Genomic DNA, 14,703 nt, shown 5'->3' on the forward strand with positions numbered 1-14,703 from the left:
GCAAATGCCAACAAACAGGGCTGAGAAGAGGATGAGGTTAAAGCAATATTTGTCCAGATGCCACCGAACGTCCTGTCTTTTAGGTGTGCCTGGAGCTGGGGACAAGGCGTGTGTGTTCGACTTGCTCTGCAGAGCAGGAAATAATGAGAAGCCGTTACCTAAACTGAGCAAATTACATTCCTGCATTGTTCTACCAAGGCAAAGGCTTAATGCTCTGCCTGGGAGAGACTGAGGGCAGCTGGTTTTCATCTGCCTTAATGCAGTACAAGTAGGAAGCCTCAAACAGGGACTTTGTCTCTTCTGTGTAGACAGCCAACAAGTTTTCAGGGGTTCTCAATGGCCTCAGAGTTTTTTGGGGGTCCCCACCTTTGCAAAGCATCTTGTGCTTGCCACTGGCCTCTGCAGATGCTGTTGTGCTGGGTCTGGGGAGCAGGGATTTGGGACTTGGTGCTCGAGTGTAGCTTTTCCAGCTGGGAGCTGGAAAGCGCTTCCCTGCCTTGGATGGTTTCCAACTCGTCCGGTCTCAGTGTGTCCAAATCCCGTGTCGCTGGGCTGAAACTTCTCGAATAATTCCTGCTAATCTGGAGTTTATTTCCTGACGCTGTGTAGGAATGCTTTCAGTGTGTCTTTTAACTGTGCTGTCAAAACTAGATCCTCACCTAGTGTTGAAGATGGGGATGGGGAAGCTTTCTTCTAAAATTTAGCCTTAAGGAGAGAGGATGCTGTGCTTGCACCATCTGTACAGATGCTCGTTGTCCCTGATGGATTGATTCTGCTCTGGTGGCTCTTGGATCGCACCTAAAGAGCACAAGGTGCTGCAGAGCCATGCAGCAGCACGTATTTCCTTCCTTGAATAGATCATGATCTAAATAAAACCAGCCAAGATGCACAAGAAGTTGGGGGGGGGCGGGGGGGAGAGGAAGGGAGGAAGGGTTTGGAAATGGCAGGTGGAGAGGGAGCATCATGGAGCAAGGGAGGGGATGGGGATTAAATTAAGCCATTTAAACCCAGTAATGACCAAATTCAGACCATCACCCCAAGCCCTTGGTGCTGATGGCTACCGAGCATGCATGGGAACACCTAATCTTCTGGCCGGGGGAGGACGGGTGCTCCGGCTCCTCTCCTAATCTGCCATAATTCATATCGCTGGCTGCGCTCCCGCATGCTGTAAAGCAGTGGCGTCAGCGAGAACACCCCGGTGCGTCATTCGCCAGCAGGGATTTTGGTTGTTCAACGTTACGGTGACATTTCACATAAACAGCTGCTTTCACGGAGTTTGGCAGCTGCTCTGCTGGAGTCTATTGGCAGAGCGGGGCCTCCGAAATAGCTCTTGCTGATGTCTGACCTCTGCAATCTGGCTTGCTGGGAATTTTACTTTCCCTTTTATTCATATCTGTTCTCCATTTTAACAGCTGGTCTTTGGGCGAATAGCTTCAAATGTCTCCCTGCCTGTGAAGGGATGGAGCTGGGATTATTCAGAGCTGCTGGGCATTGCTGGGTGACACCTGCACCTCTGGCATCTTTGGTGGAGAAGGCATCTGCCACCGTGCCTGAGTGCTGCCTGGCTAATGCTCGCTCCCGGTACAACTTACGGTGTTGTTCAGGTCTTCCTGTCATTGGGGTGAATGATAATTGCTTAGACTGTAGGCATCGCTCTTTTTCAAGCAAAAATCTGGGTTGTGTGGCCTTCTCAGTGGGGGTCACATGCACTGAGAGCTTCTCTGGCACTGCTCTGACTGCCTGTTTCTCCCCAAAATCCAGACCTGCGCTGAGCCACGGGAGTCTCTGCAAGAAAACCTACCATTGTTTTCGTCTCCGCTTCTGCTGGCTGTAGAGGAGGAGGCATGAATCCTGTCCTGCCTTGGATCCTTCCTCTTGGATGTGTACTGCTCCTGACAAAGGCAGCCGAATGCTTTATCTTGCCCAATTCAAGTCACCTGGAGAGCATTTTGAGTAAATATCAGGATGGGGAAACTCACTCCAGATCCAAGAGAGCCATTTTATTCTCAGACAGGCAGGAGATATTGATGCTCCACAATAAATTGAGAGGTCAAGTGTACCCAGTGGCCTCTAATATGGAATACATGGTGAGTCTAGCTCCTGATACCTAACTTTATTATTACTTTTTTTTTAACTTTATTTTAATTTTCCTTATGGTGCAAGGGGTGTAGCAAATTTCCTCTAAAGTAAGTTTTTCTCAAGAGGTTTCCTGGAGCAGTTTAATTCCAGAGTGAATGATGCTTTAGATCCTTGGGCTGTTTTGGTTGGAAAGGGCCACTTAATGGGTCATCGAGTCCATCCGCTGCATAGTTTCAGGACTGGTTCCATTATTCATAAACCAGCGTCTGGCCCAGCCCTGGATGCATCTCCAGTGATGGCAATTCCACAGCCTGCCTCAGCAGGTTCTTCCATTACCTTAATGTCATAAAAGCATCAAATTTTCCCTAGTGTTTAACCCACGTTCTCCCTGTGAAAGCTTTCAGACCATCGTGACTGGTGTTTCAGGACACCACAGAGAAACCTCTGATGGTCTTTGGGTTGCCATCAGCTACTGCCCACCGCTGGAGGTAGCATCTGCCTTTTTGTCATACACTGATCACCAGAAATTATCAATGTGAGCCAAGCATCCGTGATGCTGCTGGGAATCTGCTCAGCACCTTAGACAAACAGGGCTTGAGGAATGTGGCTCCATCTGCAAAGAATTTCAATCACTGGAAATAGCTGGAAAGACTTTGGGAGCTCATGGGTGGATGGGTCAGTGCTGTTGGCTTTTCATAGTTCCAGAAACCAAAATAAAAGTTTGGTCAATGTATTCTCCCACTTCAGAGGGAGAACTTAAAAGTATGAGTATGAAATATGCCTTTACCATCAACAATTCAGATGAATAGTTTTTTTTCACCTGATGCCAGAGACCCTACTTTGAGCTATTTTTGACATGCCATCAAAATATTGCGGGGCCCGAAAATGATGTAGGCAAATAACTTTTTTTTGGTGCCTTTTTCCAATGTGCAAATATAGTTATGACCGAAACTAGCCTGACTTCAACTGTGCACTCCTGCTGACAGATTAAATGATGAATGGTTTGTTAAGACCGTGTTTAAAAGAGTAAAAGAAATAGTACACTAAATGTAATCTAAAGTTGTTTGCCAGCTGTGCTGAAATGAGTGCTGCAAATGGAAAATCCTGTCTTTTGTGACAGTAGGGAAAAGGAAAAGAGAAGGGAGAGCAGAGGACAGTAAGGAAGGACAACTGTCCATCAGTTGGTCCTCGTAGCATTCACATTGCTGGTCTTTCATCTGGCTTTTGTCAGAAATCGCATGCCTTTCTAAGAACCGGTGCTTTGTGTCTCTCTCAGTGGGCTCTCACGTTCTCCTGCAGGCTGCCTGCAAGGTACTGCCAGAGAAGAGGTGACTTGATTAATTGCCAGAAAGTAAACACAAAGCATGAGAAAGCCAAATGTGTTTTGGTTGGCTTTGAGGATCTGAGAGGGCTGCCGTTGCGGACTGTCCACTGGCCGACTGCTGTTTACGCTTGCAGCGTGGTTACACTTTCATGTTTGCCTTTGCTCAGTGTGCTTTTCTAGTGGTTTTTATGGGCGATTGAGGGTAAATGAAAGGGCCTTATATGCTGTGAAGAAAGAAGCTGAGTATAAGATGGTGCTACTTGGAAAGGCTATAATCAGTCTTTCATGTATTCGTGTTTACCCAATATTACTTGGAAATGCTGTCTATATTCTGAACGTGAATTTCACTTTAATCCTTTGTTCTGCATAGGACATTTCTCATTTGGACTCATTTAAGAGGATGGTCTGTCCTTAGTACCGTAGATAAACTTTTCTCTTTTCCTTTGGTGCCGGTGTGGAGCATCACAGGCGACGTGTGGTGCTAATTTGTGGATAAGTAGGTAGAACTTGTTCTTGCCCATCAACCTCCAAACACTGCCTCGTGAAAGTCCTTTCTCCCAGCTCCATATCTGATGTATTTAAGTGATCTAAAGTGGCAAGGGGAGCTAATGCATTCCAGGAAAGGGACATGTTTATCTACAGGATGAACTTTAGTCAGTGGAGGCTGTTAATAAGAAAGCAATAACACAGTGAGTCCCATGACTTATCTGGAGAGCAAAAGAATTTTACACACATGGGATACAGGCAAAGTGGAGTGAAGAAATGAGGAGAGAAACAGTTTTGCTGCTGGGTTTGTATAATTAATTGAAAGCTCGCACAGGTATTCAGTGTTAATGGAAAATGAGCGAGCAGTGTACGTCTTCCTGACAAAGCTGGTCAAATGCAGCATTACCTTAACCCCTATAACAGCTTTATGATCGACACTTCCACTGTGTGTTTGGACTTTATAACAGCAGTCACAGCAGTGGATGGGTGCCAAGACCAAAACAAACTCCTTGCTAATGAACCCAAAGTAAAAAGGACACAATAGTTCCTAAGACATCTTGACCTTTTAAGATGGCTTAGTCAGATGGCTTTCAGCAGTCATGAAAGGCAGAAATCTTTCCTCTTGCGGAGGCCTCAAAGACAGCTGGATAAAACGGCATTGTTCTCAGTACAGATTGCTGGAAGGAAAGTAGTTTGTTTTCATGTATAAGGTATCCATCCTTCCTCTAAACTGTAGGGTGGTGACTTTCCTTGGCAGGATGGGATAGTATTTCTGTGTGGGTTAGCAAAGCATGTCCAAGCTTCTGCCCAGTACATGTCACTCCTGGACTCTCATGCCACTTTTAAAAGTAAATTGTCAGTATTGCAAAAAGTCTAAGCTGGGGAGAAAAATGAGAGAGTAACCTGATCACTACAATTCAGGTGTTGGGTTAGGTTTACAAACCAGTTAGGCGGAGTAAATGGACTCCTTGTGGGGTATGTTCTTATTAAATCTGAACCTACAAACTGTAGTATAGTGTGTGTATGCCATGCATGCATTTAACATGTACAGTGAATACTGTACTTTGAAAGGCCATTACAAATTTGCAGGAGTAAAAAAGAGAGTCCATGTGCTAAATCACTTGGAATCACACATAACTGAAGGCTTCTCAATCTCTGCTTGAGAAGGAAGCATAGGAAGCATAGACGTACACTGCCCCTCCGGCTTCAGCAGTCTTCCTAGATACTGCTTTGAATATTGGCATGAAGACTTCTTGCAAGCCTAGCTGGGAAAGTCTGAAATCTCTTTTTTTTTTTGGATACATTTATTGCTCTGAAATAATTCCAGCCTCCTGACCGCATTCACGTCTGAGAAGCAAGAGGCAAATAACTGCTCTAATTTAAATGGGATGGCTTTGTAATCTGACGCCTGCAGAAATGAGCTTCTCTACTCATCAAGCACAAAGCCATGCAAAGACGTAGCTCGTTCCCAATTGCCTGTTGAGTATCTTTTGTCCAAGTTCATTTATTTTATCCGTAGGCATCAAAGGAAGATGTAATGCATATGTTCACATCAATTTCCATTTAATGGCATATTGCTCATAACGTCTCTGCATTAAATTAAGAGATTTGGAACGTCTCCGCCTTTGAGGCTGCAGGGAATAATGCTCTGCTAGAAAGTCTGAAGTACTAGGAGTGCATAACATCTTGGGAGAGTTTCTGTGGCTTATGTGTTGGATGGGAAGGCGGATTGTGGCTGGTCATTGCCTGGTGCAGAAAGTGGGAGACCACAAAAAGCTGTGTGTCTAGGCACAATTGCAATAGTCTGCCTGAACAGAGGTTTGGAAATGTGTGTGTGGTGGGTCAGATCCCATACACCTTCAAGGAGTTGGAGGGCTGAGATGGAAAATGGTTTTATTCCCTCTGTCAGAGCTGTGTCCGCACGGAGTTTTGCAGACTGACATGAATTTGCTTGGCCACTGGTCAGTTCAAAGCCAAGCTGATGAGCTCAGAGCAGTTCTGGGACGTTGCTGGAATTTGGGTTGCTGAGCATGCTTAATGATAAGCTGTTCTTGGAGGTCTGGGCTGTTAGCTCAGTTAGATGAGCTCATGTTTGCCTTACAAAGATAGCGTAGACGCACCAAGTTCCAGGAGACACTGCTTTTTCCTGTCATCTTAGCCAGGGACATGTGGTCCCTCCCCATCCCAGTTATAACTGCCCGAGACTGTGTTCAGATACTTACTCGGAATGAGCACTTGATGTTTTTTAAATGTGTTTGAGAGCCTAAATGCCCTCCAGTCCTCCAGACGGGCTCTGACAGGTCCTTTGATATGTTTGAGACCAGAAGTTGCTTTTCTTCTGGAGAAGACAGGACTTGGAAAGACCAGCTGGTTGTGATGGTAAATGTCCAAAGAGGACATAATCTCACGCTGGCACGTGAATGGGCTGGAGACACATTACAAGACCTCTCTTCTCTTTGGTTTTATTTGTAGGAATGTGTGGTAATATTTTAATCCCAATGAATTATCCTCTAAGGACTGTTCTGAATAGACCAGCTGTCAGTAATTACAGAATGAATTCAAGGCACTGTTTACTGGGTCCAGCAAGTCTGGTCTTTAAAACAAATACACTCCTGGGCAGTGGAGCCAATGAAGCCTGCTTTCCTATTTGCCTTTGTATCATGTTTGAGCTCTCGTTTGGCTTACAGCTGGGTGATGTTCAATGAGGACTGATCTCACACCACCGACCTTCCCTCAGTGGGAACATAAAGGGGATTTGTCACTTCACCTGATGCCTGTTTCAGTGAGAGTGATCTTAGCTTAACAGCTCTGGGACTTTGCCACCTCTGTTAAATTTGACTGGAGCCATCGCTGGACTCAGCAGTTACTCTGGAAGGAGAAGGGGAGATGGGACCAGCAGGCTCAGACCCACACCCCTTGCTCAAGAGGTGGGGCCAAAAATCTCCACCTGCGTGGAGGAAATGTCCTGGTAGTAAGGACAACGGATGGAAAATCGTGCTGCGGCTACATCAGAGCACTGACTGCATGTTAGAAGTCTTGCGGATCTCAGAAATAGGTGTCATGAGGAAGCTCTGTCCTTGATGATTTTTTTTTTAAACAGATTAGAAAAACACCTGCCAAGGATGTCTTGTTCTGTTTTAGGGTGGATAGTCTAGATGGGTTCTTGAGGTCTTATTGGGTCTATTTTCTGCTGACCTATGCAAAGCATCTCCTAAGCAGCGTGACATCAAGCAGGAAAAATAACAGACCCTTTAGTGCCCTGCATTTCCATGGCAGGGGGACATCTTGAGAAACTTGCTTTTAGGTCAGGGCACATCATTAAAATGTGCTGGCTTCACAAGGACAGGCCAGACACCAGCAGTGAGCAGTAATTTAGCTTCTCTTTCTCCTCTAATTACTGTTGGTTGAGTCTCTTGATCTAATAAGCTTGAGATGACAAATTGACCTCTTTTTTTCTCTCCCCACCCCCTGCAGACCTGGGATGATGAGCTGGAAAGATCAGCCCACGCTTGGGCTCAGCAGTGCATCTGGGACCATGGGCCGAGTGCCCTCATCAGGTCAATTGGACAGAACTTGGCGGTTCACTGGGGCAGGTAAGAGTTGGGGTGCTACCAGCTCATTGCAAAGAGCGATTTATGGATCCTCCTTTAGAGCGAGTTGGAAAGGTTTGCCTTGTTGATGCTTAGTAGAGCACTGGGGAGACGGGAGAAAAGGTGAGGAGCAGTAATTGGTATTGCTGCAGTGAAATGGTTATAGCGAGAACATCTGCAGCCACCTTCAGCTGAGTGTTCCCAGCAAACCAACATTGATGTGGGTTACTCCATTTATCTGTATCTCCAGGTACGGCAGCGGTAATGTGCCGGAGGTCGCTCTTACTCCTTCAGGAGAACAGCTACGGAAGCCATAACCCTTGCTCCTAAATCTGCTGTTTTGGGGGCGTTTCTGGCACAATGCTCAGAACCGGCTGAAAGCTGAAGTTTCGCAGGAACGGTGTCTGGACTCAGCTGCGAGTTCAGAACTCATTGCTGTAAACTTTTTAGTTATCTCTTGCTGTATTTTCCATAAATATTTATTCAGCTCCTAATTTCACCACTTTTTTTTTTCCCCCCCAAACTTCCTGGGGAGGTTTTTAACCTAGAGTTGTTAACCCAGCTAGGAAAGCTGACGTTAAAGCTTCCAAATGGACTTGCCTCTCCATCTCACGGTGAAATTTGTTTATTGTTACCCCCCTATCGTTAAGCCTGCTACAGGTTAAGCTTGCGTTGTACAGCAAACATTTTGTATGTGCTCAGGAGCCTTAATGGGTGGAAATGCAGTCATGCTTGTTGTAAATCAGGTAGAACTTGGTTGAAAGCAATGGAAATTTGCTGGTGTGAAATTGGCCTGATATAAAAATCGGGCCCGTTTTTGTTGGCAGAATTAAATAATGATTGGAAAGTAGAGTGGTTAATCCATTGGAAACAAAGTCAAAAGATCGGGCTGTTCTTGGCTCTCCTACCAGCGTTCAAGATGGCCATGGGTTACTGATGGAGGTAGATCCAATCTCCCTCCCTTTGCAGTCACTGAGAGGAAAAAGAAATCAGATTTATCTCAGTTTTTTCAGGAACGGGCCATAACTTGATTGCCTCAATTTCCTCTCCTGTAAAATAGGATTCGGAAAGTATTCGCTTAATGACATCATGAGATTAATGTTTTTAAAATACTTCTAATGAATGATTTTTAATGAAGAGCTGGCTGAAAGAACAAACTCCAGTTGGTAATGATATCATTTGTATTTCTGGCCGCTTGCTTCATGTGAGCTGTTGAAAGCAATAAAAAGTAGTGGGTTTGGAGCACTGCTCTGCTTTGATACGGAATTTGCAGATTGCTCTGTTTGCTCACTGTGTACGTAGCACGCAAAACGCATATGAGTTTCTATAGGTAGTTTTAACACTGTTTGTGTTCCCCCAAACGGCACAAGTAGCATCGGTGCTGCCACAGACTGCAATATCTGGCGCATAGTTTGCACAAAGTACATGCAGCATATGTGGGGCTTGGTGCAGAGGGAAATTGCCGCAATAAAAGCGGGGTATGTGTGTAGTGCATCAACTATTCTGCACCAGCTCTTGGTGTGATGTGAGTGTGAAAAAGCCCACTCGCTTTCAAAGGTCTTACAGTACTAACTGCTAGCGTACTTCCAGATTTAGCAAATTGCCTGGTGGTAAAATAGGTACACGATGGCTTTCGGTTTAAGACGTTTGGCAAACCTTAACTTCTGTTTACTTTCAAAATACAACTTTCTGCCAAACTAGAAGTTTTTTGTAGTTGTGTGGAAAAGTCAGGAGAACATTTCAGGTCAGCGGCACTTGAAGAGCATGTCAAGCCTATAAATAATACAGAAAGTCAGACTGGGCTGTGAATCTTAGGGAAAAAATCGTCTTTAACATTTTCAATGAGATTTTTTTTCTGTTCATTAGACCACGTTACTGGGTTCTTTAAGCAACACCTTCTCAATGAATGAAACTTCAGAAACTTTTATATAAAATTAGCAAAACTTGTATTTAAAAAAAATCTGAGCTTACGATATGGCAGGAGGCTACAGGTATTGTTTGAAAACTTCTACCAGACCTTGGTGATTTCAGCTGTGACCAATCTTTGCTCCTTCAGGTATCGGTCTCCAGCTTTCCATGTCCAGTCTTGGTATGACGAAGTTAAAGATTACACGTACCCGTATCCTCATGAGTGCAACCCGTGGTGCCCAGAGAAATGCACTGGCTCTATGTGCACGCATTACACCCAGGTAAAGGAGATGAAGGGCTTTCGTCTCTATGCTCTCTGCATCCCCCCGTGTCCCGGTTGTCGCTGCAACGTGTGCCCACAGAGGGGTAGTTTGCTTATTTTCAATAACTGCGTTGCACCTGCAGATAGTCTGGGCCACGACGAACAAGATCGGCTGTGCCGTGAACGTCTGCAAGCAGATGAACGTCTGGGGAGAAATCTGGGAGAACGCCGTCTACCTGGTCTGCAACTACTCGCCGAAGTAAGGCAGATGAGCTGGGCTCTCTCCAGCTTTCCTAAAACTGGCAGGTTGCTTAACTAGCCCAGGATCTGGGGAAGAGATTTCAGGCAGTCTAGACTGGTGGTTGTGGCTTTAAATTTTCTCTTTAGACGGCAGCACAGAGCCGGTTCAAGACTTCTGAGCATTGCTTGGAAAACTGAATGAGGGGCCGGGGCCAGGCTGGAGCTTTGATGTTCCTGCCATGGGAAGGAGGAGCAGGAGATGGCCAGGACGGAGCTGGCGTGTGCTGCCGCGCGAGGCTTGCTCTCCCTGCTGCTCGGAGGGTGGGAGGGGATGGGGTGGTGATTAGCGTCGCTCGGCGCTGCTCCAGCAGCCAGGTAGGCTGCCGTATCACGACACGTTTTCACCCCCTCCCTGCAAAATCTGCCGGTTTAAACACACCGCTGCTTCCTGCAAAGCCAGCCCTGCAGCCGGCGCTGGTGGAAGCGAAGCGAGCTGGGGCCCGCTGCAAGGAGCTGCGAAGAGATAAATCCCAGAGCCGATGAGCTCCCCGTGGCTTAAAAAAAAAAAGTGAAATAGCTAAATCTTGACTGATGCAGTTAACTCGACGGTTCGATGAAATTTCAAAATGAAGATCACATTTCTTGACTACTACATCCGGGAGAAGTTTCCTCCCTGGCAATGGCAATTAATATTTTCTGCTTTAATGGCTAGTAGGAGAAACATTCCCACTCCAAGTCCTTGGCGATTTAAATCTTAGCAACCAAATGAAATAGGGAAATCGCTGTATACAAATGGAGTGGCTTGGGGAGCATCTGACTTCTGGAGATCGTAGGGCAGAATAACGCAGAGAAAGAAGATGTGCGGGTACAGAGCTGGCAGCTCGTAGCCCGATCCAGGCAGAGGCCTATGGGCGGGTTGTCCAAGCCCCTCTCCCCATGTTAGCTACTGAGCCTGTTATGCTTGTGGCTTGGTGGGATTTAATAACCTGCTCCTCATACGGGATCGCACCGTCTCCCGTGGAGCTCCCGCATCGGGCTGGGCTATTTGCACGTCATCCATTCAGGGCTGCTGGATGGAAAAATACTCTATTTCTGCAGTTTCTGCTTAATCTTTTCTCCTTGGCATCAGTGCGCATTGTCCTCATTTAGCCTTATAGGTGGAGACAGCTGAAAGAGCAATAACCGAAGGGTTCGTAGCCATGGGCTAAACTCCGGCTCCTTCAACCTTCTCAGCCCCTGAAGTCTGCAGTACAGAGTGCCAGAAAGGGCTTTTGTTTCTGGGTAGTTTCTTGAGGAAAATGCAGTAATTCATTGATTGACTTCTGTTTACATAAGATCGCAGTATTTATATTGGAGTTTAATGTAAAAGCGATATTGCATGCAATTTATCTAAGTAAACCCCTAAAAATATCATCTTGGAGGTGAAATGAGGAGGAACATTTTTCTTACAACCAGCTTTCTTGGGCTAGTTGTTTAGTCTTTGCTGAGTTGCTCTGGGCCAGGACAATGTTTCTGCGGCCTCAGAGGCAAAACTGGGGACTTGAGGATGCCAGGTTGGGTGAGGAGAAAGTGCAAAGTGCTGCTCTGTTTCCCAGATGATGTGGCGTGAGGGTCCGTGTATTTCTGGTGTTTTTCTGTTTGGAAATGGTTCCAGATGGAAAACGGAGCAGCTCTTAAACGGTAAGAGCTGTGCTCCAGCCTGGCCCATGCAGCTGCCTGGGGGTGTTGCACAAAATGGCGGGAGACTTGTGGCTCTGATGAACAAGAGAGACGAAGGCAAGCGTCAGGCAAATGGGAGGCAGCAAGCAGGCAGCCCCTGAGCCCACTGAGCTATCGCTGGAGGACGACAGGCAGCACAGGGACGGAAAGAGTGGGGACAGGTCGTCTTTTCTCCATTTACAGCCCCCTACCCAAGGATGAGCACAGCAGAAACACCCATTTTCCCCACTCCCTTAGTGCCGGGCTGTCTCGGGGGCTTGGATGGGTATTTGGGTGTCTGACGGCTGCTTGTTGCTCCTGTGCTTGCAGGGGCAACTGGATCGGAGAAGCCCCGTACAAGACCGGCCGCCCCTGCTCCGAGTGCCCGCCGAGCTACGGAGGAGGCTGCCAGAACAACCTCTGCTACAAAGGTATGTGGTGGGGGGCTTGGGACACCCTCCTGGGTGGGGGAAAAGGCTGGAGCAAACTTATGCCTGGAAACTTTTAATTAGAAGCAGCCGCAGCTTTATGCACCTTTTAATTAGCCATCCTTAGTATTTCGACATCACGACACGTGGTAAACCAGTGGCTGCTGCTGCAACTGAAAAGCCTTGAACTGCTTAAAATCTGGAGCTCAGATTTGGCGCGTTTTCCCCAGTGAAAATGAGAGCGAGCGCTCGGATGGGGGGAAGCTGCTCTGAGCTTACATGGGTTTGGCTCAGGAGCTCCGGTGGGATTTTGAGCGCTGGCAGCTGCGGGCAGGAGCGATCCCGTCCTCGCGGGGTTTGTTTGGGAAGGGAATGTTCTCCGGCGCTTACTGGAGGCAACGTGGGTGGGCAGAGCTTGGCCGCCTGCCCCGCTCCTTCAGGGGCCGGGGACAGAGCGTTTCCCTCTCTCCCCACCTTAGTTTTCATGGCTGCAAAATGAATATAGCGATTCGTGTCTCTTGGAGGAAAGGAGGGGATCGTGGTCGGTTTTTCCTGAAAAAAGTATCTAAAAAATATTCCTCACACTGAAATCTCCAGCGAAGCAGTGCTGTCCCCCCAGCACGCAGGGATTTTCTGGGGCCATTTTTCTTCTCCCATGTGTTTTGCTTCACAGAGAACTGGGCTCTCAGAAACAGGCAGGTTCCCTGGAGACTTGCCCAAAGCAGAGGCTTATTTTGCTGCAATGCTGCATTTATCATTTTTAGCCTGGGGTTGCGGGTCCAGGGGCAGGTCCCCGGGGTGCAGGTGGGCTGCAGCGGGGAGAGGGGAGGGGATACCCCGGTGGTAGAAAACCCTCTCGGAGCCACCATCCATCATCCCTTTCTTTGCATTGTTCTTCTCCTCATTGCTGAGGATGAGAGCGGCGCAGGGTTTTGGGTAGGACTGGCCCGGGAGAATGAATTTTGCTGGCATCGTTTCCCAGATCCCTTTGCCCGGCGGCAACAGCAAGCAGCTTGTTCTCCGTGGAAGGATACTTTATCCTCCGAGGGATAAATCTGCCGCAGGTGCTAAAGCCAGGATCGTGCTGTAGCAGAACCCGTGCTTTACTGGCTGAAGCCGTGCTGATGGGGTGGTTTGAAGAAGCAAACCCAGGTGGGAGGAGAAGAGGTTTGAGCCGCCTTCCCGAATACTAGGGCCCTCTTCTTGCACGTGCCCTTCAGCAAATTTGTGTTTTCCTCCAGAGAGAAAGAGCTGTATGGGAAACAGAAGAAGAAATAGCAGCGTTTTTTTTTTTTTTTCACTAATTAGCAGGGATCATTTCAAACCTTTATTGTAAGATGCTGTAAATGCTGCTTCGTGCGCAGAGGAGCGGGAGAGGAGCAGATCTCCCCTCCTGGTGCTGCACCTGCCCTGGCAATAGCCCTGCACTGCCTTCACTGGGCATTTTTGAGTTTCCAACTATTTAAAAGCAGATCCTCGTCAAACTAAATCACCTCTCTCAAAATATGAACCTGTCCAACTTCAATGCGAACACGCTGTAATTATTTTTAATCCCCTCTTCTGACAAGATTACCGTTACGAAGATCCCGTCATCGCTGAGACAGATGAGACTAACGAAGTGGAGATTTCACAGGTCGCGGAGCAAAAGCCAGTGCAGTTCTACCCTCCCGAAAGCAAGCCCAGCAAACCCATCAAGCCCAAGAAAATCATCCCAGACTCCTACATGAGTAAGACGGCCTCTTTCTTTTTCAGCTCCTATAAGTTTTAAAGTACCTCTATGGGAAAAGGTGTGGAAAGCAATGAGGAGGCTCAGGGAAAAAATAACTGGGAGGATGTTTGAGTGGAGGGGGAGGTAATCTGTGCAAAAATTCCTTGTCAATTATAGCAGAAGCCTGCCAGAAGTGGGAAGCAAAGCTTTCAGAAGCCACTCATGCCTTCTGCATGTCAATCTGCAATAGTTACTTGTTCTTTTAAGACATCTCAAGAAAGTATTGATGAACCGAAGGTCCCTAGATCAGTAATCACTTTAGGAAATATTGGTTTTATTTCCCAGTTAAAATACTCTACACTCAGCAGTTACACCCTTTGCAGCTGCTTTTTTTTTTTTTAATTAGTTTCCTTTTTATTTCTTGCTTGGGAAGATTTCTGATGTTATTTGTGGAGCTGGTAGTACTTCCTCAGTTGTTTTCTAATCGCTGTTAATTAAGAGACTTATTGTGAAAACAAGGTGAGGCAAGCCAACGCATCCTTTTCAAGATTATCTACCAGCATCTCGGGAGTCTGTAATTAAATGGAGAATGAGAGCTCTGGCTGCAGACCTTGGGCTGTAAATCAAAGCCTTCAGCTGTCAGATGTTTCTTCCTCGCTAATATTTCCAGAGACACCTGTCTCAGGTGAACGGCTAAAGAGGCATGAACTGCTCCAGGCAGGTTGGTCTGTGATAAGACTTTATCTCGCCGCACCAAAGACCTCCAGGAAAGATGCATGGTGGTTGCTCATCTCCGTAGCTCGAGAGCAGGCTGTGGCAGTCTCTTTCCTTTTTACAATATGTATTTATTTTATTTTTTTCTCCCCAGCACAAGTCATTACCTGTGAAACCAAGATGAGAGACAAATGCAGAGGCTCAACATGCAACAGGTAGCGTTTTATTGATACCTCTTGGAGCGCTGCGGGAAAAAGTGGCCTAAA

At 46.8% G+C, this 14,703-nt stretch overlaps 1 protein-coding gene across 5 annotated transcripts in view; it reads left to right on the forward strand.

Annotated features, from left to right (window-relative positions):
* Positions 1–14,703, forward strand: part of CRISPLD2 (cysteine rich secretory protein LCCL domain containing 2) — a 32,038-nt gene that overhangs the window by 3,301 nt on the left and 14,034 nt on the right. For all 5 annotated transcript variants that reach the window (XM_072873482.1, XM_072873485.1, XM_072873484.1 and 2 more), the window contains 7 exons: positions 1,762–2,087; positions 7,364–7,482; positions 9,536–9,668; positions 9,793–9,908; positions 11,918–12,018; positions 13,584–13,742; positions 14,592–14,652. In XM_072873482.1, coding sequence (XP_072729583.1) covers positions 1,845–2,087; positions 7,364–7,482; positions 9,536–9,668; positions 9,793–9,908; positions 11,918–12,018; positions 13,584–13,742; positions 14,592–14,652 — 932 coding nt within the window. In that variant the 5' untranslated portion in view covers positions 1,762–1,844. The remainder of the gene's footprint in view (positions 1–1,761; positions 2,088–7,363; positions 7,483–9,535; positions 9,669–9,792; positions 9,909–11,917; positions 12,019–13,583; positions 13,743–14,591; positions 14,653–14,703) is intronic.

Source organism: Ciconia boyciana, chromosome 9 (genome assembly GCF_034638445.1).
Source record: "Ciconia boyciana chromosome 9, ASM3463844v1, whole genome shotgun sequence".
Lineage (NCBI taxonomy): Eukaryota > Metazoa > Chordata > Aves > Ciconiiformes > Ciconiidae > Ciconia > Ciconia boyciana.